General features: G+C 39.7%; 3 protein-coding genes and 1 long non-coding RNA gene across 23 annotated transcripts in view; 1 reads left to right on the top strand and 3 right to left on the bottom strand.

Annotated features, from left to right (window-relative positions):
• si:dkey-21e5.1 (potassium channel subfamily T member 1) overlaps nucleotides 1-17,427 on the top strand; it is a 64,026-nt gene extending 46,599 nt beyond the window's left edge. For 3 of the 20 annotated variants that reach the window (XM_034871589.1, XM_034871591.1, XM_034871605.1), the window contains 20 exons: nucleotides 69-177; nucleotides 1,669-1,818; nucleotides 1,941-2,176; nucleotides 2,474-2,494; nucleotides 3,014-3,227; nucleotides 5,221-5,326; nucleotides 5,506-5,678; nucleotides 6,723-6,794; nucleotides 7,395-7,529; nucleotides 7,761-7,872; nucleotides 8,396-8,497; nucleotides 8,795-8,878; nucleotides 8,983-9,111; nucleotides 9,760-9,780; nucleotides 10,091-10,388; nucleotides 11,815-11,877; nucleotides 12,150-12,200; nucleotides 14,096-14,107; nucleotides 14,983-15,067; nucleotides 15,801-17,427. In XM_034871589.1, coding sequence (XP_034727480.1) covers nucleotides 69-177; nucleotides 1,669-1,818; nucleotides 1,941-2,176; nucleotides 2,474-2,494; nucleotides 3,014-3,227; nucleotides 5,221-5,326; nucleotides 5,506-5,678; nucleotides 6,723-6,794; nucleotides 7,395-7,529; nucleotides 7,761-7,872; nucleotides 8,396-8,497; nucleotides 8,795-8,878; nucleotides 8,983-9,111; nucleotides 9,760-9,780; nucleotides 10,091-10,388; nucleotides 11,815-11,877; nucleotides 12,150-12,200; nucleotides 14,096-14,107; nucleotides 14,983-15,067; nucleotides 15,801-15,921 — 2,294 coding nt within the window. In that variant the 3' untranslated portion in view covers nucleotides 15,922-17,427. The remainder of the gene's footprint in view (nucleotides 1-68; nucleotides 178-1,668; nucleotides 1,819-1,940; nucleotides 2,177-2,473; nucleotides 2,495-3,013; nucleotides 3,228-5,220; nucleotides 5,327-5,505; nucleotides 5,679-6,722; nucleotides 6,795-7,394; nucleotides 7,530-7,760; nucleotides 7,873-8,395; nucleotides 8,498-8,794; nucleotides 8,879-8,982; nucleotides 9,112-9,759; nucleotides 9,781-10,090; nucleotides 10,389-11,814; nucleotides 11,878-12,149; nucleotides 12,201-14,095; nucleotides 14,108-14,982; nucleotides 15,068-15,800) is intronic. The other 17 variants (XM_034871593.1, XM_034871606.1, XM_034871595.1 and 14 more) reach the window with 13 other exon arrangements.
• Nucleotides 17,428-17,549: 122 nt separating this feature from the next.
• LOC117944622 lies at nucleotides 17,550-18,050 on the bottom strand. Its single transcript, XR_004656621.1, has 2 exons — nucleotides 17,910-18,050; nucleotides 17,550-17,671 (listed from the first exon to the last, which is right to left on the bottom strand). It is a non-coding gene; the product is annotated as an uncharacterized LOC117944622 (long non-coding RNA).
• A 1,852-nt stretch (nucleotides 18,051-19,902) lies between these two features.
• Nucleotides 19,903-21,658, bottom strand: LOC117944620. Its single transcript, XM_034871611.1, has one exon. It carries the CDS (start codon nucleotides 21,569-21,571, stop codon nucleotides 20,324-20,326), a length of 1,248 nt encoding a protein of 415 aa, XP_034727502.1. The 5' UTR covers nucleotides 21,572-21,658; the 3' UTR covers nucleotides 19,903-20,323.
• A 131-nt stretch (nucleotides 21,659-21,789) lies between these two features.
• Nucleotides 21,790-25,958, bottom strand: part of LOC117945045 (leucine-rich repeat-containing protein 24-like) — a 4,944-nt gene continuing 775 nt past the window's right edge. The window contains exons 2-6 of the mRNA XM_034872285.1: nucleotides 24,980-25,171; nucleotides 23,745-23,846; nucleotides 23,542-23,643; nucleotides 21,928-22,006; nucleotides 21,790-21,820 (exon numbers count right to left, since the gene is read on the bottom strand). Coding sequence (XP_034728176.1) covers nucleotides 21,790-21,820; nucleotides 21,928-22,006; nucleotides 23,542-23,643; nucleotides 23,745-23,846; nucleotides 24,980-25,171 — 506 coding nt within the window. The remainder of the gene's footprint in view (nucleotides 21,821-21,927; nucleotides 22,007-23,541; nucleotides 23,644-23,744; nucleotides 23,847-24,979; nucleotides 25,172-25,958) is intronic.

Below are 25,958 nucleotides of genomic sequence, written 5' to 3'. Positions count from 1 at the left end.
TGGTCTTCTGACAGATACATTTCTAACTCTTGCATACTGTAATATTGCAATTTATCCATTTCAATCAGATCATGTAGTATGTGAAGAGGAGTTCAAGTATGCCATGTTGGCGCTGAACTGCGTGTGTCCCGCCACATCTACCTTAGTCACTCTCTTGGTTCACACCTCCAGAGGACAGTGAGTACTCGCTACTATTTTACATAAACTGCAAATTAACATCACCATTTTTTACAGGGATATCCACTGGGGGTGGAGGGGCCAGAGGGTCATTTTTTCACAGTGTGAGTTATCATTATGGTCCTGAGTCTTTCTCCCCAAAGTCATACAGTATACATGTATTGCATTTAAGGTGATTAAAAAAATTATCAAATATAAGAAAGCCAAAGTAATCTAATTGTGTGTATTTTGACATGGACAGAAAATATGCTTCATCACTTTCTTGCAAAGAGTTGGATGAGAAGATGGATACAACTCTAATATCTGTATACTAGATATGAAGCAATGGTTAAGTTAGCTTAGCATAGGCACTGGAAGTAGGAGGAAAGAGCTAGTCTAGCTCTTTAACAAAATGTGAATCTCAAGAAGTGTTTGAACAGATTGAACCAAAAAGGATAGTACGTGTAAAAGAAAGTTAGAGATGCTGGTAGGCAGATTTTGTTATTCTATGACAGAGACAGATTTTTTTGCCTTGTTTCCATTTGTTGTATTAAGCTAAGCTAACTGTCTTCTGGCTCCAGCTTCTTGTGTACCAATATACATAAGCGTGGTATTACTTATCCAAAACTGACATCACACTCTGACTCGGTCCATTTAGATTGCAGAGAAGCACTGATATTAGTTCTGCTTCCAGAGCAGCTCAACCTCTAAGAAATATTTATGTGTTATAATTATTTTGAATTGTTTAAACTTTGGGTGTTAATGTTTATTATCCTTTTATGTAATTATTCTTGTGGACAGATTCAATCCTACTGTCTCGATTAATATTCGAGACATACAACTGAAACTCCTGAAGCAGATTTTTAGTTTGTTTTTTTTGTCTCTGCAGAGCTGACTACTGTACCGCCAGCCTCTGCAGAAACTTGTCACTGTCAAGATAGTAAACTTTGCCCTGGTTCTTGTTAGGCAATAAATCTGGCTGTTTCTCATATTCTTTGCAAGGCGACCACTATATCTTCCCTTCTGTCCACAGCAGAGACGCAGCACATCCATTTAAATTTCCATTATGGAAACTTAGACTGGCTTGGGGCTATTAAGGGGACAGGGCTGGCAATAGACCTTTTTTTTGGCAGGTATTCATTTTAACTTTTGCACATTGATTAAAAGTAATACTGTAAAGCTCATGAACTGATTTAATAGAGTGATCTCACTGCCTTTTCTCTTTTGGTCATAACTGTGACGAGAATTAAGGAGACTGGGGAGTATAGGGTCATGAACAGTAATGACATGTACCACAGGTGTCTATGGGCAAATGAGAGCTGTTCAATTCCAAAATGACTTCAAAGTATCAAAATGACTTTTTTAGTCATTTCTATTATATTCTGACAATATTTCAAGCAACAATTGTGTGTTTTTATTCCTTTAAGAGAATACTGCTGTTTGCTAACGGTAAGTTGGAAACTTCATGTTAATGTCATTTAAGTAGTAATTGTACTGATCACGCTGTTTCAGGGAGGGGCAGATGTCACCGGAGCATTGGCAGAGGATGTATGGACGGTGCTCTGGAAACGAGGTTTACCACATCCGTTTGTGTGACAGCAAGTTTTTTGGGGAGTACGATGGAAAAAGCTTTACGTACGCCTCTTTCCACGCCCATAAGAAGTTAGTAAAACTTCCTCTAGCTTAACCTTGACACAATAATAACGACATTTTATCTTAATAAAATCTCTGTGAGCAAAACTCAACTTATGTTAATCTTTGCACACTCCCCACTCACCTCCCAGATATGGTGTGTGTTTGATCGGAGTGAAGAGGGAGGACAACAAGAGCATCCTTCTGAACCCCGGCCCCCGCCACATCATGGCTGCCCCCGATACTTGCTACTACATCAACATCACCAAGGAGGAGAACTCAGCATTCATCTTCAAACAAGAGGAGAAGCACAACAAAGGCCTGTCCGTCACCGGCCTCTACGACGCCCCCTCCAGGCTGCCCGTGCACAGCATCATCGCCAGCATGGGTGAGACAGAGAGCCAGAGGCAAAAATGTTTGGATGTTGGTAAAAAAAAATGAGAAAATAAAGGAGGTGTTTGTAATATAAAGGTTACAGTTGTTGGGTTGAAAGGGTTTCCATGTCGGAAGAGAAAATGGATGCTTTGTTGCTGTTAATTTACTCACACTGAACATTTCTGAGTGGTGGCTGCCTTGGTGATGCTGTATGCTTTCGCTGACTTTTATGCATGACGTTTTTCTTACATGCGTTTTTACTTTCATGGCTGACATCATTGTGTTGTGCTTTTTCTTTGACCTGTGAAAGTTGATCAGGCCACTGCATATGGTAAGTTTGTGCATGATGCATCACTTTTTCACACGTATCTACTAGTCCTGTAACAATATTTCATTGTTGCTCTACTAAGAAAATCACACTTTTACATAAAATATGATATATGTATTGCATATATTATGTGTCTGATATATGTATTGTGGATACATATATATCATATAATCATAAAACCGCCAATATGATGTATTTCAGGGACATATTTTTTGACAAACACAATGTCAATACTGTTTGCATGTCAGTTGTTGTTGCTCGAGAGTACAATTACATGATTCAGAAAGCAACACATTATCTCCTGACACTCAGCAGAACCAAAGATGATGGGTGATAGGATTGTGTGTGCCAAAGATGCTGAACAAGCTAAATTTGGACCTTATTACTTTACAGTATAAAAAGCTGTTTTCTGAGACAAACATTCACTTTTGACTTAACACAGTACATCAAACTTGCTGCACACACTATTTCTAGATGGGCGTATAGTTTGCTGGTCCTACGATAAACTTGTGCCCTCCACAGGCACTGTAGCTATAGATCTCCAGAACCCTGATCCTCCCGAGGAAAGCAGCAAGCTGACCTTGCCGACGGAGAACGGCTCTGGAAGCCGCAGGCCGAGCATCGCGCCTGTCCTAGAGATCACTGACTCCTCTGCCATTCTGCCCTGCGACCTCCTCAGCGACCAATCAGAGGATGAGACCAACCAATCTGATGACGAGTGCTCTGTAGGGTCAGAGTAAGTGATGTTATTGACCCAAAGAGATTTGGTGTTTGTTTAGTGTACAGTCCCCACTTTTTATTTGTGTACATCCTTGATTCCTTTCCTCGCCTACTCTCAAAGGACGATAATCAATGAGAGACATGTAGAAGAAATCAAGCAGACACAGGTGTCTTAACAAAATGAGACATCTTTGCGTCAGAGCTGTCATTTTAAAAGCAACATTGATTAAATATGACATGTGGCACAGCTGCAATGGTTTGTATGTTACAGCTGTGTGTCATGGGGATTTTATACGTCACGGGTGCCACAAAGACTTTCCCTCATAGCAAGCCTTCTCTCTCCTTTTGAGATGGATTTTTGGAATTGCGGCATCCTTCACCACTGCGCGCTGATATTGATTTCCAGGTCACAGGCAAGAGGACAAAGGAGAGAGAACACAAGGAGTAACAAAAGATAGAGAAATGAGAAGAGCCCCGTATATGTTGTCTTGCGGCAGTAAAAAAGTTAAATGTCCTCATACTGCAGGCGTCCTCTGCTCTTTACTTGATTGATGTCACCTGTCCTCCTCTTCTTTATGGCTCAGTGGTTGTAGGAGGAGAGATCAATGGTTTTGGTATTGCCGTGTAATCTGTGTGTCATGATGCCGTAAAGTTGGGACATGGCGGTGATGAATGTGTATGTCATGACAGGGAGGGTCAGCACTTTCCCCTTTTGAGTGAAGCTCATGCTGTGTGTCTTTACATAGATCCTCACCCCTCAACACTGACCTATCAGTCACCATGATAGCAATTCAGCAAGTCTGTAGATTCAGCTTCTCTTAGCAGTTTAAGTTCTACTCCTTTTCTTTGTATGTGGTTTCATAAAATGGAGTAAAGTTTAGGATAAATTGCTTGTGCCTCTGTGCCTCACAGTCTGTACCACAGCTCATACAAGTCTTTTTGAAAAGTAACTGTCAGTGGGTCTTACAGTTGGACATAACATGGTCCTCTTATCCTCTGAGCCTCTATTACTGTGGCCCAGGACACTTGGGTAGTTTCTCTTCCTTAAGTTGTCAGACACAGTAGTTAAGGAGACAACAACATTGTGTGTAGGAAACACAACAGGCATCTTAAAGTCCCACAGTGCCATCGTGTGGTTATCCAGTTTTTGATGACTTCTATTAACAAAGTCAGAATCTCTTTTATTGGTAAACTAGAGGGCACCATGAAACTGATCAGGGCTATAGCAGCTGGCACTTGACAAATCATGGGACACAGGACCAAATTGACAAACAAAATAAAAAATTAAAATAAAAAAAATTAAAACCAAACTGACAAGAAGATTGTAATCGTTGATGTAGTTGATGTTGAGCAGGAATGAGTCCTTCAGACTAAGAAAACTTGGTAAAGCAGCAAAACTGCTGCAGAACCTTAAAATTAACAGCCAGGATGAAATTCAAAAACGTAACGTAAACGTAACAAAAAGTGTAATTAATGGTGATATATTTTTGTGAAGATGTTTTTGGGGGGATTTTGGCCTTTAATTTTACAGGACAGATGACCATAGGAAAGAGGAGAGAGAGGGAAAATAACATGCAGCAAAGAGCCGCTGGTTGGAGTCGAACCCACGGCTGTGTTGAGGAGTAAACATTTATATATGTGCGCCCGCTCACTCAACTGAGCTATCTGGGCGCCAAGGGCATACTTATAATGATGAAATAATGATCGAATTAATGAAGAGGGATTCAGTGATACTCCCTTTATACAATCATGTATCAGTTCATTTTTTTACTATTTTCAATTGTTAAAGACCCCACAATTACTGTGTTTAACAGACTGTTTTTACTGTGGAGAAGAATGAAACTCTTTTCAGAGATGAAAAGCAGCATTGCATGTAGTTATCTTATATTTGCCAGTGTTTCACATCAGTCAAGATGTTCGCTCCAGTTCTTTGAAACTACGTAATTATAATGGTGTTAAAGTTTGATAGGACTTTTTCCTTAGAGGCATTTCTTGTCTTTTTCCGTCAGTTTTGTGAAGGGCTACCCTCCCAACTCGCCCTACATCGGCAGCTCTCCCACTCTGTGCCACCTCCTGCCACAGAAAGCTTCATTCTGCTGCCTTCGTCTTGACAAGGTGAATTTACAATCGGAGAAAAAGATAAAAACAGCTCAGAATTAAACCATAAAAACATGTATTCACCTATTAATCACCATCTATTAGAGGAAAAAAAACTGTTATTTAACATGTTTCATCAGAGCACATGACAACTAAAACCTGACTGACTTCCTGTTGAATTGTCTCCTTCCCTCCAGGGCTGCACACACAGCAGCTTTGAGGATGCCAAGGCATACGGCTTCAAGAATAAGCTGATTATAGTGTCTGCAGAGACAGCCGGAAACGGTCTCTACAACTTCATTGTCCCTCTGCGCGCTTACTATCGGCCCAGGAAGGAGCTCAACCCCATAGTGCTGCTGCTGGACAACATGTAAGGCTTTGAACTGCCCTGTATGTTTGTTCCTACTCCTACAGGGATATAAACTCCCTGACATTTTCACAATATCATAAAAAACTCAAGAGTAATGGGTTTTACTTAATAGGCCTTTCACACATGTACTACCTATACCTATGATCTTGTACACAATAAAGATGAGATAGCATGTTGATAGATATTAGACCGATAAACACAACTGTATATTGATGTTGATAAGGTTTATTGATCGGAGAACTTTGTTTGCAATTACCTTGTGTACTAGTACTTTACTTCAATGATTTCAGAGTTTGCAATGATCATCTGCTACTTTAATATGAGCACATGACAGAATTGCCTGCAGTACACTACAGTTGTTCATTGCAGCTTTGACGTATATGGGTAACCTAGCCTCAAGATAGAGAAAAAAATAATAGTTTTGCATTTATAAAAAGCAGTTATTGATGATGTAAAGATATGGATCTATGTGTGCCTATTTGTGTGTTAGCATATATTTGCAGTTGTTTGTGAAAAAAATTGCCAGTGCTTTGTATGCTTGCAATTTAAAAGAACAAAACGTCTTTTAGCAGAGCAAAGCTGGAACTGCCAGTTATTATGCTTCAAAATAAAAGAAATAGTTTTTGCATTATTCATAAGCAACAGTTCTCTCTGCATAAGAAAGCCAATTTGTGTGTGTTGGGTATGTATAGAATTGTGTGCGTTCTGTTTTATGCTCTAATTCACTGAGTTTCATCAACTCGGGCAAATCTCTATGGTCACTGAAGCTGATAAACTACACAGACCGAGAGCCAAGAAAGTTCTGTCTAAGTGCTCTGTGGGTATCCATAGCAACCAGTTCAATCCTCCCATTGAATTTAAGAATTAAACATATATTTGTTGGGCAGTAAACCATCGATTAATACAGTTCAAAACAGCATCTGCTCCATCCTGAACAACATGCACATTTCAGGAAATTACAGCAACCATTTGATAATCTGCCACTGGGGTTTTACAGATAATTAGTGTGAGAGGCTCATTCATGATGTTTCCTGTTTCTCGCAGGCCAGACAACCACTTCTTGGAGGCCATTTGCTGCTTTCCAATGGTTTACTACATGAAAGGCACGATCGATAGGTATGTGTTTGGATTATTAAAACCTGCTCACTTGATTATGATGTTCATGTTTTTTTGTATTTAAAACGGCTACCAGCTAGCCTAAGAAAACCCTAAAGGCACCAATCACACCCGTTGAGGCGAGCTTTGCACGATGAAGATAGCGTGGCAACGTGGAAGCAGATTTTGCTCTGATTGGTTTTAGGCCTATCCAATTGCGCCCAGAGGCATTTCAGCAGCATCCGTTGGTGACACCCCTTTGGAAATGGGCTGTGAATGAACCTTCCCTAGACCCACTGTCACTTACAGCTTAGAAGGGTCTGGTGTGAACCAGGCTAGCCACCAGCAGTACGACACAACTTGCATGCATGCATCATGAATAACATGCAACATAATCCTTAGTTGGTTTTGACCATCACAAAATATAGTTCCAGGCTCTGCTTAAAGGAAGGATTCACAGTAAAATAAAGAACAGCTATTGGTGAAGTACTACTTGGTGGATTTCGTTTTAGACATTACAGACATTACAGATACTGTATATTTTATTCCATTGTTGTATTATCCATTTTCCTGACATGTCATGCGGTAGTAAACACTCTGTGTGTTTTGTGAATGCACCAGCTTGGACAACCTGCTACAGTGTGGCATAATCTACGCTGACAACTTAGTGGTTGTGGACAAGGAAAGCACCATGAGCGCTGAGGAGGACTACATGGCAGACGCTAAGACCATTGTCAACGTCCAGACAATGTTTAGGTAACACATTTCACTCTGTAGAAACACACAGGAAACAGTTAGTACCGTCAGTGGCTGTTTATGTTTGAGCTTCCTAGTTTTTGATCAATGTGCATCTTAGAGACAAACTACAGTTGCCCAACGTTTTCTTTTATTTATTTAACAACTAAAATGAAAAGCATTTATCACTGCCACACAGGGTCTTCCTCTCCACTAACACCCCCTCTTTCTTTCATGTCCCCCCTCGCTCAGGTTGTTCCCCAGTCTCAGCATCATCACTGAGCTCACACACCCGTCCAACATGAGGTTCATGCAGTTCAGAGCCAAGGACTGCTACTCACTCGCTCTCTCCAAACTGGAGAAGGTGAGTTGTTGAGTAGGGAGAACCATGTTATGGCTAACTGGCTATGTCTTTGAAATTTCTTCTTTTTTTGTGTGAATGTTTTTGAAAGACCTGTCAGAGCTGGATTGTGTAAAATAATCTGTAGCAGTGCAAAGTTTAAAATTGAGGAGACGTTTACATTTTTTTCTCTAACTTTGAAAGCGGATAAATGCAGTGATACCAAACTATTACCAGAGTCCATGAGTTTTAGTAGTATCTTGACTCTCGATCATAGTTGCTTCTTTTTGCCTTCCTGAACCTTTCATCTGTTCTTTTTCATCCTGCCTTCATCAGTCTTTTACTTTCAATGTTTTAAAAATGTGTCTCTCCACTAACTTGTAAGTTTTCAGAGCTCAAAACAAGACATTTCCCATTTGCATATACTGTAAGTCTTCTTGGAGATAGAGTAGAAGAGCAATAGTCCAGCAAAAGGACAGGAAAAGGTGATATTTTATCATGTGGTTGCTCTGTTCATTAAATCCTTTCTTTGTGTTTCTCTCTTCAGATAGAGCGTGATAAGGGCTCTAACTTGGCCTTCATGTTCCGGCTGCCGTTTGCTGCAGGCAGAGTGTTCAGCATCAGCATGTTGGATACACTGCTTTACCAGGTGGGTTAACACACGGTCTGACTCAAGGGGTTGAACATTAGGGTTTAATTATGAAATACGTCTAACAAAATATTTAATTATATTTCATGCACACAAATTATAGTCCAGAGTAATTTCTAGCCTGCAATGAACACAGATGTATGTGATGACACAGTGTGGGAGCATCTTTTTAATAATTAGATAGGCTTGATTTGCCCAATATGTTAGGAAGAATATAAACATAAATGTCTAACCCTAATTGTTTGTGGCTGGTCTTGTTTATTACGTTCAACACAGTCATTCTCTCTGTTTTTGCAGTCGTTCGTTAAGGACTATATGATCGCTATAGCTAGGCTTCTCCTCGGTCTAGACACCACGCCCGGCTCTGGGTACCTGTGTGCTGTAAGTAGAAATGCTAATAAGCTTCATAGTGCTAACAAGCACTGGTAAATTTGAGTAAATGAGTTAGTGCGTGTATATACTTGATTCTCATTCCCCATCCTCAGATGAAGATCACAGAAGAGGACCTGTGGATCAGGACTTACGGCAGACTCTTCCAGAAGCTTTGCTCCTCCAGCGCTGAGATCCCCATAGGGATCTACCGCACCGAGTCCCACATGTTCTCAACCACAGAGGCAAGTTCAGTTTGATCAGAAAATGATTATCTGAGACCCTGGTCTGGGTTTGGCTTTAGTCGAGACACTGCTGCCACTACTGCTTTAACGTTATTATTCATTCCTCTTATTTTGTGTTTTCTTCATTCCTTCTTCTTTTTCACCTTCTGTCTTTTAAAAATGTCATGATGTCCTTCCTTGCTTAGCATTTTTTCTGCATTCATTTTTCTCCTCCCAAAATGTCTTTCACTCATGTTCACCTTTCATTTTCCTTCTATTTGGCTCTCTTTTCTAAATTCAAGATTTTTCTCAGTTCTTCCTTGCTCTATTTGTTTTTTTTTAACAGCTTTTTTCTTTTCACCAAGCATAGGGTGATTAACATTTTCTCACAGTGTGTGATTATTAGAATAGAAACCTGCCTCTGGTTAATATTTGACAGGTTATGTAGGTGGCTAGAATAAGGCATAAACTCACCAGCCATAAACCAGAAATGTACCATCGCTGGCTAATGTTAATTTCCCACCATTTTAATAATGAATAATAAAATAGTAAATACTCCATATTTACTATTTAATGTAATAACTTTTGATGATTTTGTTCGCTTTGGATGCCCCCTTCTCTCATTGCATCTATTTTTGTTTGGATGTCTGTTTGTCCGTCTCGTTTCAGTGCAAGGGCAGTAACGCACAGGTAAGATCCAAACGTGCTTGTTTTTAGTTTGGATATTCACCTTCTGTTTAAAGCATGCAAAAATGAAAAATACCGGACTGGCCTTTTCCTGGCACTTATCAATATGAAAACTTGCATCAACATTGCATCTTTATAATGCAATAACCTGGAATTGGCACTTACAAAAGCATTACAGATGGATTTTGCTTTTATTGACATGCAGGTAGATATTTCTTTAAAAAAAAGAAAACACAAATTACTAAACAGTCAAGCCTACACAAACCCATTCACACGTAGTATCCAGCGTTAACAAGCCACGATGCTTTCCCAGTCTCAGATGTCCATCAACATACAGCACGGCGAGGAGCACCGTGAGCACGGAGAGTCCTGGAAGGAGAAGACGGCCCACAGAAACTCCTCGGCGAGCGACCAATCGGAGCACCCGCTGCTGAGGAAGAAGAGCATGCAGTGGGCCCGGCGGCTGAGCAGGAAGAGCACCAAACCGTCCAGCAGGGCAGAGCGGATCTCGCAGCAGAGACTCAACCTGTACCGACGCTCCGAGCGACAGGAGCTGTCGGAGCTGGTCAAGAATCGCATGAAGCACCTGGGCCTGCCCACCGTGGGATACGGTGAGTGGAACAGCTGATGGGGTGAGATTTAGATTTATGTAAAAGTTGATGACTTAAGGTAATTCAACGCAATAGTTAACAATATATTACTTGTTTTATAGCAAGACTAAATACAGTATAAGTGGTTATTTACTACATTAATGGAAATATTTTCATTTCATTTATAATTATTTTATTATTATCAAACAATAATGCAAATGATAATGTTTCTTGCAGATTGGAGTTTCAGTTCTATAAACATTTTGGTAACACTTTACTTGAAGGTATCTACATAAGAGTGGCATGAACCCTAACCTTACCTTGTCATTACAAAACCGAATGATACTTATTAAAAGAAGCGTTTTGTCATAAACGTTTATGACTTGTTTATAATGTTTATGACACGTTCATGACAGTGTCATGTCACTCTTATGCAGATACCTTCATAATGTAAAGTGTAACCAACATTTCTTTAAGGCTGTAGCAGCACGAGGCCAAAATAATGTATTTGTTGAGTGAAACCTCAGTGGCTGGAGCGTAGGAGTCTCAGCCTTAAGGTGAGAAAACGTAAGAGAAACGAAATGAAGAAAAGAAAATGATGCTGTCCCTTTCTACATTCGTGATCATAGGTTATTTATTAGGTTATATAGGTTATTATTTCATTTGTGAGAGCAGCTGTGTTTGAAAAACTCCAATCTGTGTTCCAGTCATTTGATCTCATTTCGGCTCATCATACCATCTAATAAGACGTGGTGCTGTGGTTTTTGATAGAACAGAGCAACAACATCGCACAACATCATCATTTACCTTCAGAAAACAGGATTTTCTCCTGTCAGCATTACACTCATCAAGCTCTTGCCCCACGTGCCATCATACATACACACCATTTCAGTCATGATCATACCAACATGTGGATGTGAACACGTCACGCATGGAGATGCAGCAGCACCAAACCTCGTCTCAATGCATTGGATCACAAACTGCAATTGCCTGCACTCTTATCTGCTCACTTCTGTACTTTTTCTTTTCTTCAGTCTTTCTCTCCTCCCAGCTTCACGCTTCAAACCAAAAGCAGAATCATGCTCCAGATGTGTTTTTACATTAACTACATTATTAACTAAACGTGATGTAACGTGTCAATTAAATACATTTCCAAAAGAACCCTAAAAGCTCAAGATCATCTTATGAACCATGAATGTCAGTGAGGATTACTGCAACAGGATCACAACATGTGGCATAGGAACAATTTGGAAGTGATTCTGTGCACACACCAGTGCATGGCTTCTTTGCGTCACTCTCACCTTTTTTTAAAGTTATTTTTGAAGCTTCAAATGCATTTGCTGCCTGCCTGATTTATTTCTTTTTCTTGTTTCCCCCTCCTTTGTTCCTCTCCTCTTCCTCCTTCTCTCTCTCTCTCTGACTCTGTCTTCCCTCCTTTGGCTTGTAGAGGATGTTTCTAATCTCACTGCGAGCGATGTCATGAATCGAGTAAATCTAGGATATTTGCAAGGTAATTCTGTGTGTTGGTTATAACTCATTTACAACAATGTGAGTGGTTACGTTCTATCTTGAGGGGAAAGGAATTTGTCCTTTCACCAGCATCCTTTGAAGATTAGTGCACTGCATTTATCCACAGAACTACATACTGTACTGTATATACATTTTTAGATGTTTTTTTTCTCTCTATTTAGTTTAATCCCTTTTGCTTGATTATAACGTTGGCAGTTAAATATAAATGACCAGATTAGGATATTGAGGTTAACAGTGAATGCTGTTGCTCAGAGTTGCAGGACATTTCAGAGCACCCGTACACAGAGGGGACCAGGCCTTCAGGTTAGCTGTTTGATCACAGTACCCAAACTCTACTGCATGTGTGTGCGTGTGTGTGTGTGTGTGTGTGTGTGTGTGTGTGTGTGTGTGTGTGTACTGCTAGAATAAGTGGTAGATCAGCAGCCATTCTCTTACTATCTCGCTCTACTATCTCTCTCGCTACCTGTTTTTTTTTGCATTGTGTTTCCGTGAGGTGACGTTTCCAATGGCTAGAGTACTGCAGGGAATCAGAGTATGGCTTAAAGAGTGGAGCGGAACGCATTATGTCTGTGGATGGAAGGTTAGATGTAGAAGCTAAATGTATAGCTTAGATATATACAAAATAATGCGTGTATCAGAGGCATCCTGATGCAGAAAATAAAGGGAGAAAATAAAGAAATCTGTAGAGGATAGAATGCATTCTTCACCACCACTTTGCCTCTTATTTTCATATATCAGGACACCTCTAGGTGTATTTTCAGACTTATACCATGGCCATGTAACCACAGGCAAAAAGAGAAGCAGTGTTTAGATTGTCATTCATTTCTTAAAGTTTGTTTTCAGTTAGTGAAATGCATGGTTAACACTGTTGTTTTGTTCAGTTCTGTATCGCTTGCCATGGCTCTGTACTAGAGCACAATGAACCTAAAAATTGAAGCTGAACATTAAGTTTTTGCTGACCTCCAGTGGTTGAACTTCTGGATTTCCGAAGAAAAATTTGTGTGCATGAAAGAACTATAAAAGTAATTTAAAAAAATAACTTCTAAAGTGCACAATTGAAGTGAGTCATCAAGCAGCCAGCAAACCGTTAGCGAAAAAGGTGATAAATTGTTGAAACCTCCAGCTTCTGCTGCCCCAAGTGGCTGAAGTATGAATCTAATCTTGACCAAAATTACTGACAAATAGAGACCACGCTAAACACTGAATAGATCATGCATGTATTTATTTAACAACCACCAATTTAAATATATTGATTCCTTGCATTAAATATTTAAATGAACACATTTGGAACATCACTAGGACAAAAGGTCGGTGCAAGCAAGCACTGAAACAAGGATTGCATCTATTAGGTAGACCGTGTAGGAATAGTTCTTATTCTTTAACATGACTCACTGAAGTCTAGACCATTTTTATTTGTTGCTTGTTCGAGAGGCTTTTTGCCTTCAGTCTGGTCTTAGGCGAGGGAAGTTGGTTGGTCTGTGTGGTTAGGATCAATATTCTGCTGCTATATGTTCTAAAATTAAGCCAGACTATTCATGAGCAAACAACCTCAAAGACCAGCAACTAAAAGTCACAGATTCATCGTCGTGGACTACAGAGCCACAACTAAAAACCTTCTGTGACCATGGTATAATCCATAGTTAATACACCGAGAAGTCGACAAAAATGTTTGAATTAGAGTGGGAAACGCATTGGTACAGTGCTTAACATCACTCCCATAAATCATGCAATCACATTTTCTCTCCACTTACTGATCATATTTAGTGTTATAGAACAAATATAACTTACAAATGAGAGGTTGACCTCTTCCACTCTCACACTCCCAATGTGTTCTGCTTCACTCTGTTTGGTCCGAGTCGCTCTGCGTTTGGTCTCAGTCTTGACGGATGCTGGAGCATGTCTCTCTGTGTCTGTGGGGGTGTCCCTCTGGGCGGGTTGTGGGGGCTGAGTGTTATCCGTTGGCATGGCAACCTGCCGCCTTGGTCCAATGTGGAATGCGCAGGGAAAAAAAAGGAGAATGCGATGGAGATCGACTCGATTTTGCCACGGACGCTGTCTGCATGTTGGCTCGGTTCGGAAGCTGCGCATGGGGTGCTGTTTCAGTCAGCAGGCAGCATGGGCCTCCCCTTGTTCCACAAAGTGCCCTGTCAGTAACGGTTAGCCCTTCTCTCTCTTCCACCCCGCCTGGCTTTATAAAGGGCCACAAGCAGGTGGGTTGTCATGGAGACACATGTGCCCTCCTTTTCCTTTCTCCGTCCATCACGTAACGCAAGTAGGAGCCGCCGCCAGAGAGCACACCACACACATACATAAATACATATACACACACACAGAGTAATGTGTAATGTGACTCATCAGGTGAATGAGTGTTAAGTCAATTTCCTCTTATTGATTCGTCATAAAATATAAGACCTCCATAGGTTAACACTTTCCATGGCTAACTTAACTATATTGTGAAAGCAATAAAAGAATATTGTTGCAACTCTTAATGTTCACTGTTTATATAGCCTAATGCAGATGTACAATACGTCTGTTTATTGAAGGCCAAAATGGTTTAAAATTGAACGATTTAGCAATTTATTTTGATAAAGAGGGATTATAAAAACTTTAAATTAAATACAAATTCAACAAGTAATGTATCAATAGCTTAATTAAAACAATTGATAATTATATGAATTCAATATTAAAATAATTCCAGTATCAGTCTGGCTATAGTCAAAATATTAAGTGATTGAAATGCAAAACCAATTTGTAAATTTTGCCATTTATTTCCCATCAAAACTGTATTGTGAGCTTGGTATATAAATCTGTTGTTGTATGCAATTTTATTGTTAAATTGTAATTGTTAACAGTTGTAAAAATCATCTCTTAGATAAACAAGCAGACTAGGGAGAGAGCATGTCCCGTACTTGCTCCGATACAGAACGTGGGTTACTTTGCCTTTGTCCTCACTAGAAGCTTGAGAACAAGAGGCTCAATTTCAGTGGTCAGAGGGCTCATTTCCTGGCTGATGTTCTGTATAATGAAGGAGGGCGAGGGAGGACACCAGAGCACCTCTGAAGGTCTCTCCTGTCTCATTTTCCAGACGAGATGAACGACCACCAGAACACGCTGTCCTACGTCCTCATCAATCCGCCTCCTGACACCATGCTGGAGCTCAACGACATTGTGTAAGAACCCCACTTTCTCTTTTTTCCCTTATGTCCAGCAGACTTACCCTCGGTTACAGCAACATTATGTCATATATACAACTGTACTTAGACTGTAACAAACACACTCTAGTCATTCTAAGAAGTAATAACTTGGTGGGTAAAGTCGTAAAGATCCTGCATTAAAAACATCCATGACAAATTCTACTATTTTGGCCACCTAGTATGCGATAGTTGTCTGTTGTCCAGTAGACTGCACAGGTGTTTTGCTGCATGTCATACTGTATGTAGTCTCGCTTTGCCAGACCTTCCTCCACAGGGCTGCTAGGGAGGGTCTTGCTAATCCACACAGCATTCCGGGATGGGAGAAAAACGTGCTCTCGTTAATTGGCATGTCTTTAAACCAATCACAATCGCCTTGGGCGGCGCAAAGCTCCGGACGGATCCCCGATGCCGCTGCAAAATAAAACTTGTTGTGGTTGGAAAGGTTGTTTTAGTCATGCAAGCATAGATTAACAGTCTATGTATATCCACCAGAGTTTAGAACGGCAACACAAAGAAGGCGGGAGGTAACGGACATCCGGCAGAATTTCTGGTAACACCGGAGCAGTCCCGGGTGTGGAACGTTGTGGTTATAGACTATACTGTATTTAGGCTGCGACTGTGCCTATAGTTTTCCAGTAAATGGTGCTGCCCAGATTTTAATCCATACTTACTGCTCCAAGTTGGCAGACAATGTTTATTGTCTTTACAGGTACATTATCCGGTCAGACCCGCTGGCACACATGCCAGAGGACTCACAGGTGGGGCAGGCCCGCAGCACCAGGAACCAGCAGGACTTTGGCACAGAGACAAGAGACGAGACTCACCTCTAAAAAAAAAAATAAGAAAAAAAAAAAAACATCGCTCCTCGACACCCTGACACCTTAATCTGTAAGCCCCGCCCGGGCCGACAAAGCATGTTTGTCTCACCCCCGGAGGCTGGTCTCTGGCCGAGGACAGCGGTCCATGGTACATGTGCATTACGTGTCCCTTAGCCTCAGATCAGAAATAATCAACCGTTAAAAGATGACCCTGAGAGGACGGCTGTTCCCCCAGTGAGCTGCTACAGGAGGATGCATGAAGAGTGCCTCGCTATCGACCACGACTCCCCTCGCACAACGTCTTGACTGACACAGTTCACCGTCGCAACCAAGCACAGGAAACGGCTAACTCCTTCCAACCAAAGGACTCAGTTATTTTAAAGGATGTTGTGAGCGGTCTTTGAACAGTCTAAAGCTTTTCGTGCACATACCGTACAGGACATCATTTCCCTCTGTGTGAGGACGTGCCACGTCTCAGGCCGACTTCCTCTACGCCTATTTCTGCCTAAACTCACAAAGAGCCAAATCTCGGGGCGACTGCACCCTGCCCCACATCTTAACATTCACTAAATTTCTAAAAATTTAAGCATTTACCATGAAATGACAGTACATGTGCACTTTACTTATTTATTACATTTGTCTGTTTATGTTTTTGTCCGTTTCTAATCAGACAGGATTTTCATTTTCTTTATGAGCACAAACTTTTTTACAACAAACTGTCATCTATGAATATATAGACACTGTAGTGGCTCTTTAATCAGCCGTATTAGAATGGTCAGCATTTCTATCTTTGTTGTGTTGGACACTGGTTTCCATTGTGGTTAATGTTTAGGAATGAACATTGTTATTTTATTTCACTATTTTAAGTGTCCCTATCATCAGTCTGCTATACAGTATGTGCCATTCTTTTGTTTATTCTATTGCTTTGTAAATATTTTGAAAATGATGTGTACAGGATATGCCATTTTACATCTGTTTTGTGATATCGGTGTTATTGTTTTTATTATTATTATTGAGCCGTGTCGATTAATTGGCTGGGACGATTTTATCCGCTGATCTGGGTTTATCAAAGATGTCCGGCTCATGTCATGGCGGCTACTTTAACGTATTTCGAGTTTGCCCACAACACTCTCTCTCTATTTATGTATGTTTAGTCCTATTTTCTTAGTGAAACTTAATCATATTCATATATTTGTTTTGGTTTTTATTCATAGCTGTTTAATGTTTAAATGCATTTATGTATTCATTCAAAACTTTTAACAACCAGATTTAAAGGAATAGTCTGAAGTCTGGGTAGATAACCGCATTTGCTATTTTGAAAAGTTAGTTGAGAAGCTTGACACCTCTCTTATGTTGTAAGATAATTTAATAGTATTTCAATTTAATTTTATACTTTTTATTGATCCCCAGTGGAGAAATTACACTCTGGATTACACTCTGAAATACGCACATGCATGTGTGTTGTTTTGTGCAGATTAAACATGCTATTAAATGTTATATTAATTGCGTAATAGTTAGTAAGCGCTGGTGATTTTGGGGGCAAACTGGACCAGCTGTTTCCCATGTTTATGCTAAGCTAACAGTCTCCTGGCTGTGGCTTTATGATTCACTGACAGACATGAGAGTGGTATCAATACTCACATCTAACTCAAGCAAATAAGCGTATATCCAAATTAAAAACTATTTCTTTAAGGTATTCATAATTTTTTTTATCAGAAATAATTCAAATTATATTGTCCGATACATCATCAAATGGCTTTAACTTTATAGGTCCCATGGCATGAAAACTTTACTTTAAGAGGTTTTTTAACATTAATATGAGTTCCCCCAGCCTGCTTATGCCCTCCACTTTGCCCCCCCCCCCCTGTCCTCATCGTGAGACTGGCTCTAGTGGCTGTGATTCTGCACCAAGGCTGAATTTCGGGAGAGACTTCAGATATGGTATTAGGGGACCACTAAGGCCTAAATAAAAGCATCCAAAAAGCAGCATGGCATGAGACCTTTAATATCAATATCGGCCTCATGAATCCAGTATTAGTCAGACGCTAGTGTTTTTATTTTATTTATTTTTTTAAATATGTATTTATAATGTTCTCCTTTTTCATAACTCTTTCACAAGTTGCAGTTTAACTGGTAGCAGAATGTTTTGCACAGAGAGTGACAGGCACAGTCAAGTCCCTTTCTATCCTGTGATCTGTTTCTAAATATCTTTGGAACGTACTTGAGCTGAAAACAAAGTGTTCTCCTCTCCAAACTGTACAGCCAATCAGTGTGCAGTATTTATTCCTCGTTTATCATTCCTCAGCTCTATGTAGTTCACTGTAAATAACTTTATATATTTAACATTTGGTTTCGATCTCGTCTGTGTGATGAAAGTGAAAGAGGACTTGAACTATTTTTTGCACTATTCTCTGCAGGGAAGTGTAGAGCATAACAGCATGACCCTTTAATCTGAAAAACACAGTGGACAGTATTCAACCATTGCTGGGAAGCAAAGACAAGTCGAACGTGCAGTAACATGTCATGCGTTCTGTTGTTTTGGTTTACATTGCAGATGTTAGAAAAGTATTTTTATGAGTGTCATTCTATTTATCTGTAAAGAAATAAGAAGCGATAGGAATGATCATGAGGAAATCTCAGATGGATTTGTTTTCTCTCTGAGATCTGCCAATTTTTTTTTTCTTTTTAAAGGAATCAGCATAAACTTTTATGTGTTCAACATTATGTATTTTGCAAAGAGTCCCATTGAAATGTACTGTTGAACTTGACTCAGAAGTGTCAGATTACATGGCAGGAGAGCCGAGGAGTGAAAGCGTGAGCGAGTACGATGGAAGATACGATCGGTGTGCTGATCCATTCATTTAACGTCTTCCTCGGTCCTCACTCCACTCCAGAGTCCACTTCAGATCTCCTACTGTTCATACAACTACCACAAGGGGCATGCAGACAATAAACAGCATGTTTTGATATACAAGCTTGCCAAGAATGATACATTTTGTACATTTAGTGATGTCCCATGGCTAGAGAAACACATAACACATCAGTCAACTGCTTGCAAGTTGGAGCCATTATTTGATACTGTGTATTTATATGAATGGAACATGCATGTTGTGTCCAGGTGTTATCATATTATGTTTACCTCCACGTTGTTTTTATGTCACTGTCAAAAGAGGTTGATCCATTTTGTACTATTTCTTATAAGAAGCGAGTGTACTTCTCGACGTATGAAATATGAACAAATAAATGCTGCATGCAGCCAGATACAATGAATAAAAAGACCTTTTTATTTGATCTCGGATTATCAAATGACAACTTGAATAAGAGTATGAATATGGGGACAATAACATGTAGATAAATGGGTCATTTCATCTGATTAGATTACATAGAGCTGAGGATCTTTGCCCAAACGGGTTTGGTCTTAATTTCTATTATTTTACTCAGGCTCGGGCTGGGGCTTGCGCTCCGGGTTGCATGGTAAATGAGCGGTCAGGTGATGCGTTTATGTTACCGCGGAAATGGATGCTGAGGAGGTGGAATGAGTTCCGACTTTAAAGTGACCTATAGCCTACGTTAGTCATGAATAAATTACGTTAAGAAATGTAATGCCAGGTTGTAAACGGGTTCAGGCTTTTAAAAAGCTGTCAAAATGTAGACTACTTGTCGAACTCTGGCTAGTTCTGTCAGGCTCCCGCCTTGCCGGGTCTGACTTTTAGGGCCCGATTTCAGCTCTACAAGCACATTATCTTGGGACGTTATGGGAAATATTTGGAGCTTGACACAAACCAGAGACCTAAAGTTAACGGTAGTGCCGTACAAAATCACTGGAATGTCCCTTTAATGGACAACCATGAGAGTGGTAAATCTCATATTACTCTCACCATGAAAGAAAATAAGTGCATTTCCCAAAATGTCAAACTATTTCTTTAAGTGCTGATAAAGATTATTTTTAAAAGCAGAAGGTAAAACAAGTTGGTGCGTCCAAGTGATGTTTCAGACAACACTCATTGAAAAGCTCGGTTGCAAAATTTAATTTTAAACATTTTTTATACATTTATTTACTATTGTACTCATTTATTACACTACTCTTGTGAACCTTAGACTTTGGAAAATCTCATTTCAAGCAACAAAACAATTCATCAACACGCGAGTAAGGGTGTACATGTTTTTACAAGAGATTTGAGGAATTTCAAAAACCAAACTCAACTTTTCAGCCGAGGGCCAATATTATGTCTTCACATTGCTCTAGAACACATTTGGGCCTCATTATTCAGAACACATTGATATGAAACATGGGTATCGGGTTGTATGCAAATACCCTAAAAAGGTGAATCTAAGAAGATTTGTAAAAATGGGGAGAAATGTCCTTAGACGTCAGAGGGTTTAAGATAAAAAATAATGTATGGAATATAACTTTCTAAACTCCTTCGGTAACTCTGTCCTGACGCCGCTGCTTGTTGATCTGTACCTGCTTCCACCTCTCTCTGGTCCTGCGACCGTTGTTCTGAACCACTTCATGCAGCAGGTCCATGAAGGCGTACTCGTTACCGGAGAGCAGGGTTTCATCATCTGGTGAGGCGCCACCGGAGGGAGCCCTTGAGCCGGTGCTTTGGTTCTCTACCTTCCCAGCTTGCTTTGCTTCCATCCCCTGTTCAGCCTTGTTGCGGCTCTTCTTGGTCTTCATCAGTGCAGGATTTGCCAAAGATTCCAGGTTTTGATTTGGACCAAGTTTAGCCTTATTCAGATTTTGGGTCTTTCTCACAGTAGCAGGGTCCTGGATCATCTCCTCCTTCTTTAGCTGCTCCTCTAGCCTTGCGTCAGTGTGGGGAAAAGATGTGCCGAAAGAAATGGTCTCGTTATTTGGTTTTGATATTCCCAACTTCATGTGAGCTCCAGTACTTTTCAAAGGTTCTTGATTTGGAGTAGTTTTTAAATCTTCCATTTCATTTTTTTCAACGTCCTCTTCCTTTTTGTCCTGGTCCGAATCAGAGGGACGCTCCTCCTCCTCTAACACTTTCTTCACCTCATCTCCAAACTTTGGTGTCCAAACAGTGAAGACATCCGACCCCTCCTCCTCCTTCATCTTACATCTTGCCTGCCACTGAACTGCGGTTGGGGGCCAGGTGGCGATCCTCCCCATTACTTTTCCCGTCTGTGATCTTTGACATGGACCATCAGTGGACTGTTTGTTGAAATCATCAGGATTGGGTTTATTCTGGTTTGGACCGATGCTGAGATACGGCACAGCGTCAGTGTTTGCAGAAACACGCTGGGGGTTTTGCTCTTGATTTCTACCAACATCGGCTTGTTTAGCATTTTTTATCACATCAGAGTTTGTTAGATTTTCTGTCTGAATTCCTCCATCTACTTCACTTTCATTTACCAGCTTCTGCTTTCCTTCATCTTGGTTTGATGTGTCTTTTGACTGAGTCTCTGTCTCCGTTTGTAAAGTCCCTAGATCTTTCACAGGTGCACAAAAAGGAGACATAAGGAGAACAGCATTAGCTGACTTAGCTCTGAGTCCGGTAAAGGATCTCCTCCATCCCATCTCTGAGTCCCAGTGATCGTTTTCTATTTGATTGTTTTCGAGTCTTGGGGACTGAGCACAACTGGATCTGCTGTCTTCTTTCAGCTCGTTTCTGTTTTCTTCCGGACGGCCAGGCATCACAGTTTTGTTGTTGCGTTTCCTCCGATGCAGCAAAGCCAGGAAACACACCACAAACAGAAGTGAAAACAGGACCACTGCAGAGCAACACAGGAACAGCATTATTAGAATATAATATTTAAAGCATCGGATTTTTTTCCCGTGCAATCAAACAGAAACCTGCAAAAGAAAACTTAAACATACCTATCACAACAACCAGCGGGCAGACAATATATGAATCAGACGATGGCGGTGATGTCACGCAGGTTCCTGGAAGGAACAACAAACATATGAAACACAAATTAAATAAAAAAGGTTCAAATATCAAAAGACGAGAAAGCCCAGGCGTACCAGTGGGTCCGGGTACTGTTGCGGGCCGGTCAGAAGGTTTAGGATGGACAGAGATCTCCGTCACTGCTGCTGGTGATGTCACATAAGGTGCTGGTGATGTCATTGCTAAAGGACACAGACAAACCAAAGAGACAGAAAGCTGCTAAAGCAGAAGGGTCTATATATGAAAATATATATTTTTTATAAAATAACTTGTTTACAATTTATCTGCACCTTGATCAAGATCAGAATACTACAGACAATTATTATAACTGAACGTGTTACTTCAAGAAAAAAAATTTTGGGGAGAAAACTTTCCGATAATCAAGGCCATGAAAGCTTTGGATAGTAGATCTTGAAATGCTTTTGACAAACTTCTATTTCCAAGATGAAGCCTACGAGAATGATGTTTTAATTTAACAAGAAAAAAGTCATAATATTAACCGACTACCAGAAAAAAAAAAATACTACTACAAATACTCCTACAGCTTTATTATCACCTACCCCAGCCCCTTATGTTTTGCTTTAACCCTCATGTTGTCCTCGGGTCAACCTGACCCGTTTTCCTATATCAATGTTCTTTTTAACTACCCAAAAGAACATGATTGATTCCATACAACGCCCTTTGGCACGCTCTTTCACTAATTTTGGGGTGTCTTATTCAATTTTATAGCATTTAAAAAAAAAAAAAAAATGTTTTGAAATAGTATTGAGTAAAAGTTGACATATTCCAGTCTGTGATTATCCATCAACATACTTTAATTTAAGTCGAAATAATTTCTAATTCCTGCTTTTACAACTCAAACATTAGGTATAATTTCCTATAAAATTAGGTTTATTGACATAAATAAGTCAAAAAAAGTTACAAACATTGGGGGAAAATTAACAACTGTTGAAAAAAGGGACAAAAAAATAAAAGACATTCATAAAACATTGATAAAAAGCATCAAAAAAAGTGTTAAGTGTTTGATGGGAAGACGACACAAGGGTTAAATTCTAAATAGTGTATGTTTTGTCCAGAAAGAAATGGGCAGCGGCTATACAAACAAATGAATAAGGGAGTCCAAAATTAAAATAAGTTTACACTTAAGAGATTGTGCATGAAAATATACCATGCATAGACTGTATAATATTAATAATTAATTGATGAATTAATATTGTACAGTCTATGATACCAGGCCTATAGTTGACTACATGCTGGAACTGTCCACAAAGAACTCAACACTTGTATTTATGGTCAAACTTTCCAATACTTGAATTGCAATATGTTGGGTACTTTTTTGCAATATTCTGCAAAGAACTAGGCAATTATTAAAAAAAAAAAAGTCTGCATAATGAGTAAGATGACAAATAAAACATAGATTTGAAAAATAACTATGAAATATTTTGAGAAGAGTCCTAATGTGTGATTTTTATTGCTCCATCGTGGTGAACGGGTGAGATTAGGGGCTCGAACGGGGGACATGGAGGACCTGTTTTAGGTTTCACAACAAGCACCTCATTTATTATCAGATGTTTAATATTATTAATGAAATGTTGATTTATTTTTCCTCTTATGACTTTTTCCTTGAAATTAGAACTTTTCCCCACGGATTGTCTCTAGCATCTCGTAATGGTCTGATTCCACTGGGTAACATGTTTTAAGTATGAACAAAACTAACCAGGTTTTAAAGGGACAGTTATGAGGATATCACTGGGTTTGGGTTGACCAGATGTTTTTGTCTCTGATGTTGGTTGTGCTGGAGGTGTTGTCACAACTTTTGCTAGGGGGAACAACAGAGATACCAACTAAGCACAAATGTAGTTAAAACTTTAATGGTCAACATTTTTAAACACAAACTGGGACAGGAAGAACCACAAGTACCCGTGTGTGAGGACATTATTATAGGTGCATCACTGGGTTTGGGTTGGACAGTAGTTTTTGTCTCTGATGGTGGTCGCGGTGGAGGTGTTGTCGCAACTTCTGCTAGCGGGAACAACAGAGATACTAAGCACAAATTTTATATCCAAGTAGTGGGCAGAGATCCTAGGCACAAACTATGAATTTCCTGCAGAAAATGCATTTGAATGCTGAATAGCTAAATTGCTAAAGCTAAACTGGATTAAATATCTTAAATCTGTAAGAAGTTGAAGTAGTGATAATAGTGGGAAAGGTGGAAATTGATTAATTGGTATGAATTTCATTGACACGTTGAACAACCAGTAATTTAAAAAAAGATGCGAAATAATTAAAGGTTTTTCGGAAAAAATAAAGTAGGTGAAAAAGTAAGAGAAAGCTAAACTGGATTACTGGTTAAAATATGTAAGAAATGTGGAAAAGTGATAATTGTTTTTATTAATATATCTTTAAAAGCTGAATAATAGCCATATTGTATGAATGTTGTAGGTGTTTCAACAGTAACACAGCAGTGGCAAGTGAGCAATGTATAACTGTCTGTAGTTGCAATTTGACTGTCTGGCAAAAATGCTGCATCATGCTGACTGATCAGTGAGCAACACAGAGGGAGATCGCTTTGATGTAATCCCTAACCTATTGACTGTCAGCCTGCTGCCATTAAGGGACAGTGAGAGCGACCTGTGAAAAAGGCTCCGACAGCCTAAACTATAGGTGACATACGTGAAATGACCACATCTTCAACGCCACAAGTCCTTTGGTAACGTATTGACATAAAATGTATGTGTGAAAATAAAAAAATGTGGGCATATCAGTGATTCAAAAAGTGGTTCGCTGTGACTTTTTGTTTTGTTTTTGTGAATGGTCTAAAGTTTGATTAGTAGGAGAAAGTATGAAGTGGCATTTTGAAGTAGAAAAGGGATTTAATGCCTGCTCTCATTGACTTTAATTGTATAAAAAAAAACAAATTAAAAGCTTAATACTTTAAAAAGTATAAATATCAGACGAAATGTTTATGAAGGCCCACCATATGTTTGAAAAGATGAAAATTTTCATATTTGAATGTTTTTGTAGCTAAATGTATGCAGAAGTTAGAAGCTGCTATATCAGCATTGACAAAATTACATATCTAAGTAGGCAAATATCCCAATTGTAATGGTGAAGGATTTCAAATATTAAACAGAAACTGAGAGAAGAAGATGTACCAGATGTGAATGCAGGGACTGCTGTGGGGATAGAAGTTGGTTTGGGATGGACAGATGGCGTAACTGACGATGGTCTTGGTGGGAGAGGCGTCACGCACACAGACACGTTCCACGCAGGTTGACCCCTCAGAGACGGAGGACTCGCACAGGTCACCTCCATCTGTCTGTCTAGCAGAGATCTGCTTAGGAGATCTGGGAAAATGTAAATGTAAATGTGCTGTATTTATATAGCGCTTTTCCAGTCTTAACGACTGCTCAAAGCGCAAAAGAAGCAGCTTTAGGGTTTTTACCAGTGTAGTCAAGACCACCTAAACTGAGACCAGAGGCCAGAGTGTATCAAGACCGAGTCAAGACCAAGACCAGATCAGTGCCAGACCAGAGATGATAATTAACTAAGAACAAATACTTTGTTACTGTACTCGAGTACATATTTCAGATATTTTTACTTTACTAGTTATTTGGGTGCCAACTTTTTACTTTTACTCCTTACATTTTAACACAAATATCGGTACTTTCTACTAGTAAAATTTTACAAATTTGGCTCTTTACTTTAGTTTCAAATAATTTCTGAGGAGATATAGTTATTTTCGCACCATCAATACTGAATTCCATCTTATTGGATGGGAATATACGTTGAACTTGACGCACCACTACAAGACGACTCGACAAGCTTTCATTCGCGGCAAATCATTGCAGCTTGATGGCGGTAACATAAACACATAGTATGGACGGCGACATGATTCCCAATCATCCTCGGCTTTATCTGGAGAGATGTTTGAGATAGTAGGCCTCCAGAATGACTCCCGGCGAATGTGCCGTGGGTCTCTTAAAGTAAGGAACTTCTTAATTAATGTCAGTTTAGTAATTCATATTTTATCCCTCCTTTTCTTTTCAGAAGCCATATTTGAGCACACAGATACATGTAGATTCCTTTAAATGTTAAAGTGGAAGATTAAAAAAAGAGGAACTGGGGGGGGGG

Source organism: Etheostoma cragini, chromosome 5 (assembly GCF_013103735.1).
Source record: "Etheostoma cragini isolate CJK2018 chromosome 5, CSU_Ecrag_1.0, whole genome shotgun sequence".
In the NCBI taxonomy this organism is placed as follows: Eukaryota; Metazoa; Chordata; class Actinopteri; order Perciformes; family Percidae; genus Etheostoma; species Etheostoma cragini.
The sequence above is the reverse complement of the archived record's forward strand: the minus strand, read 5'-3'. Positions and strand labels throughout refer to the sequence as shown.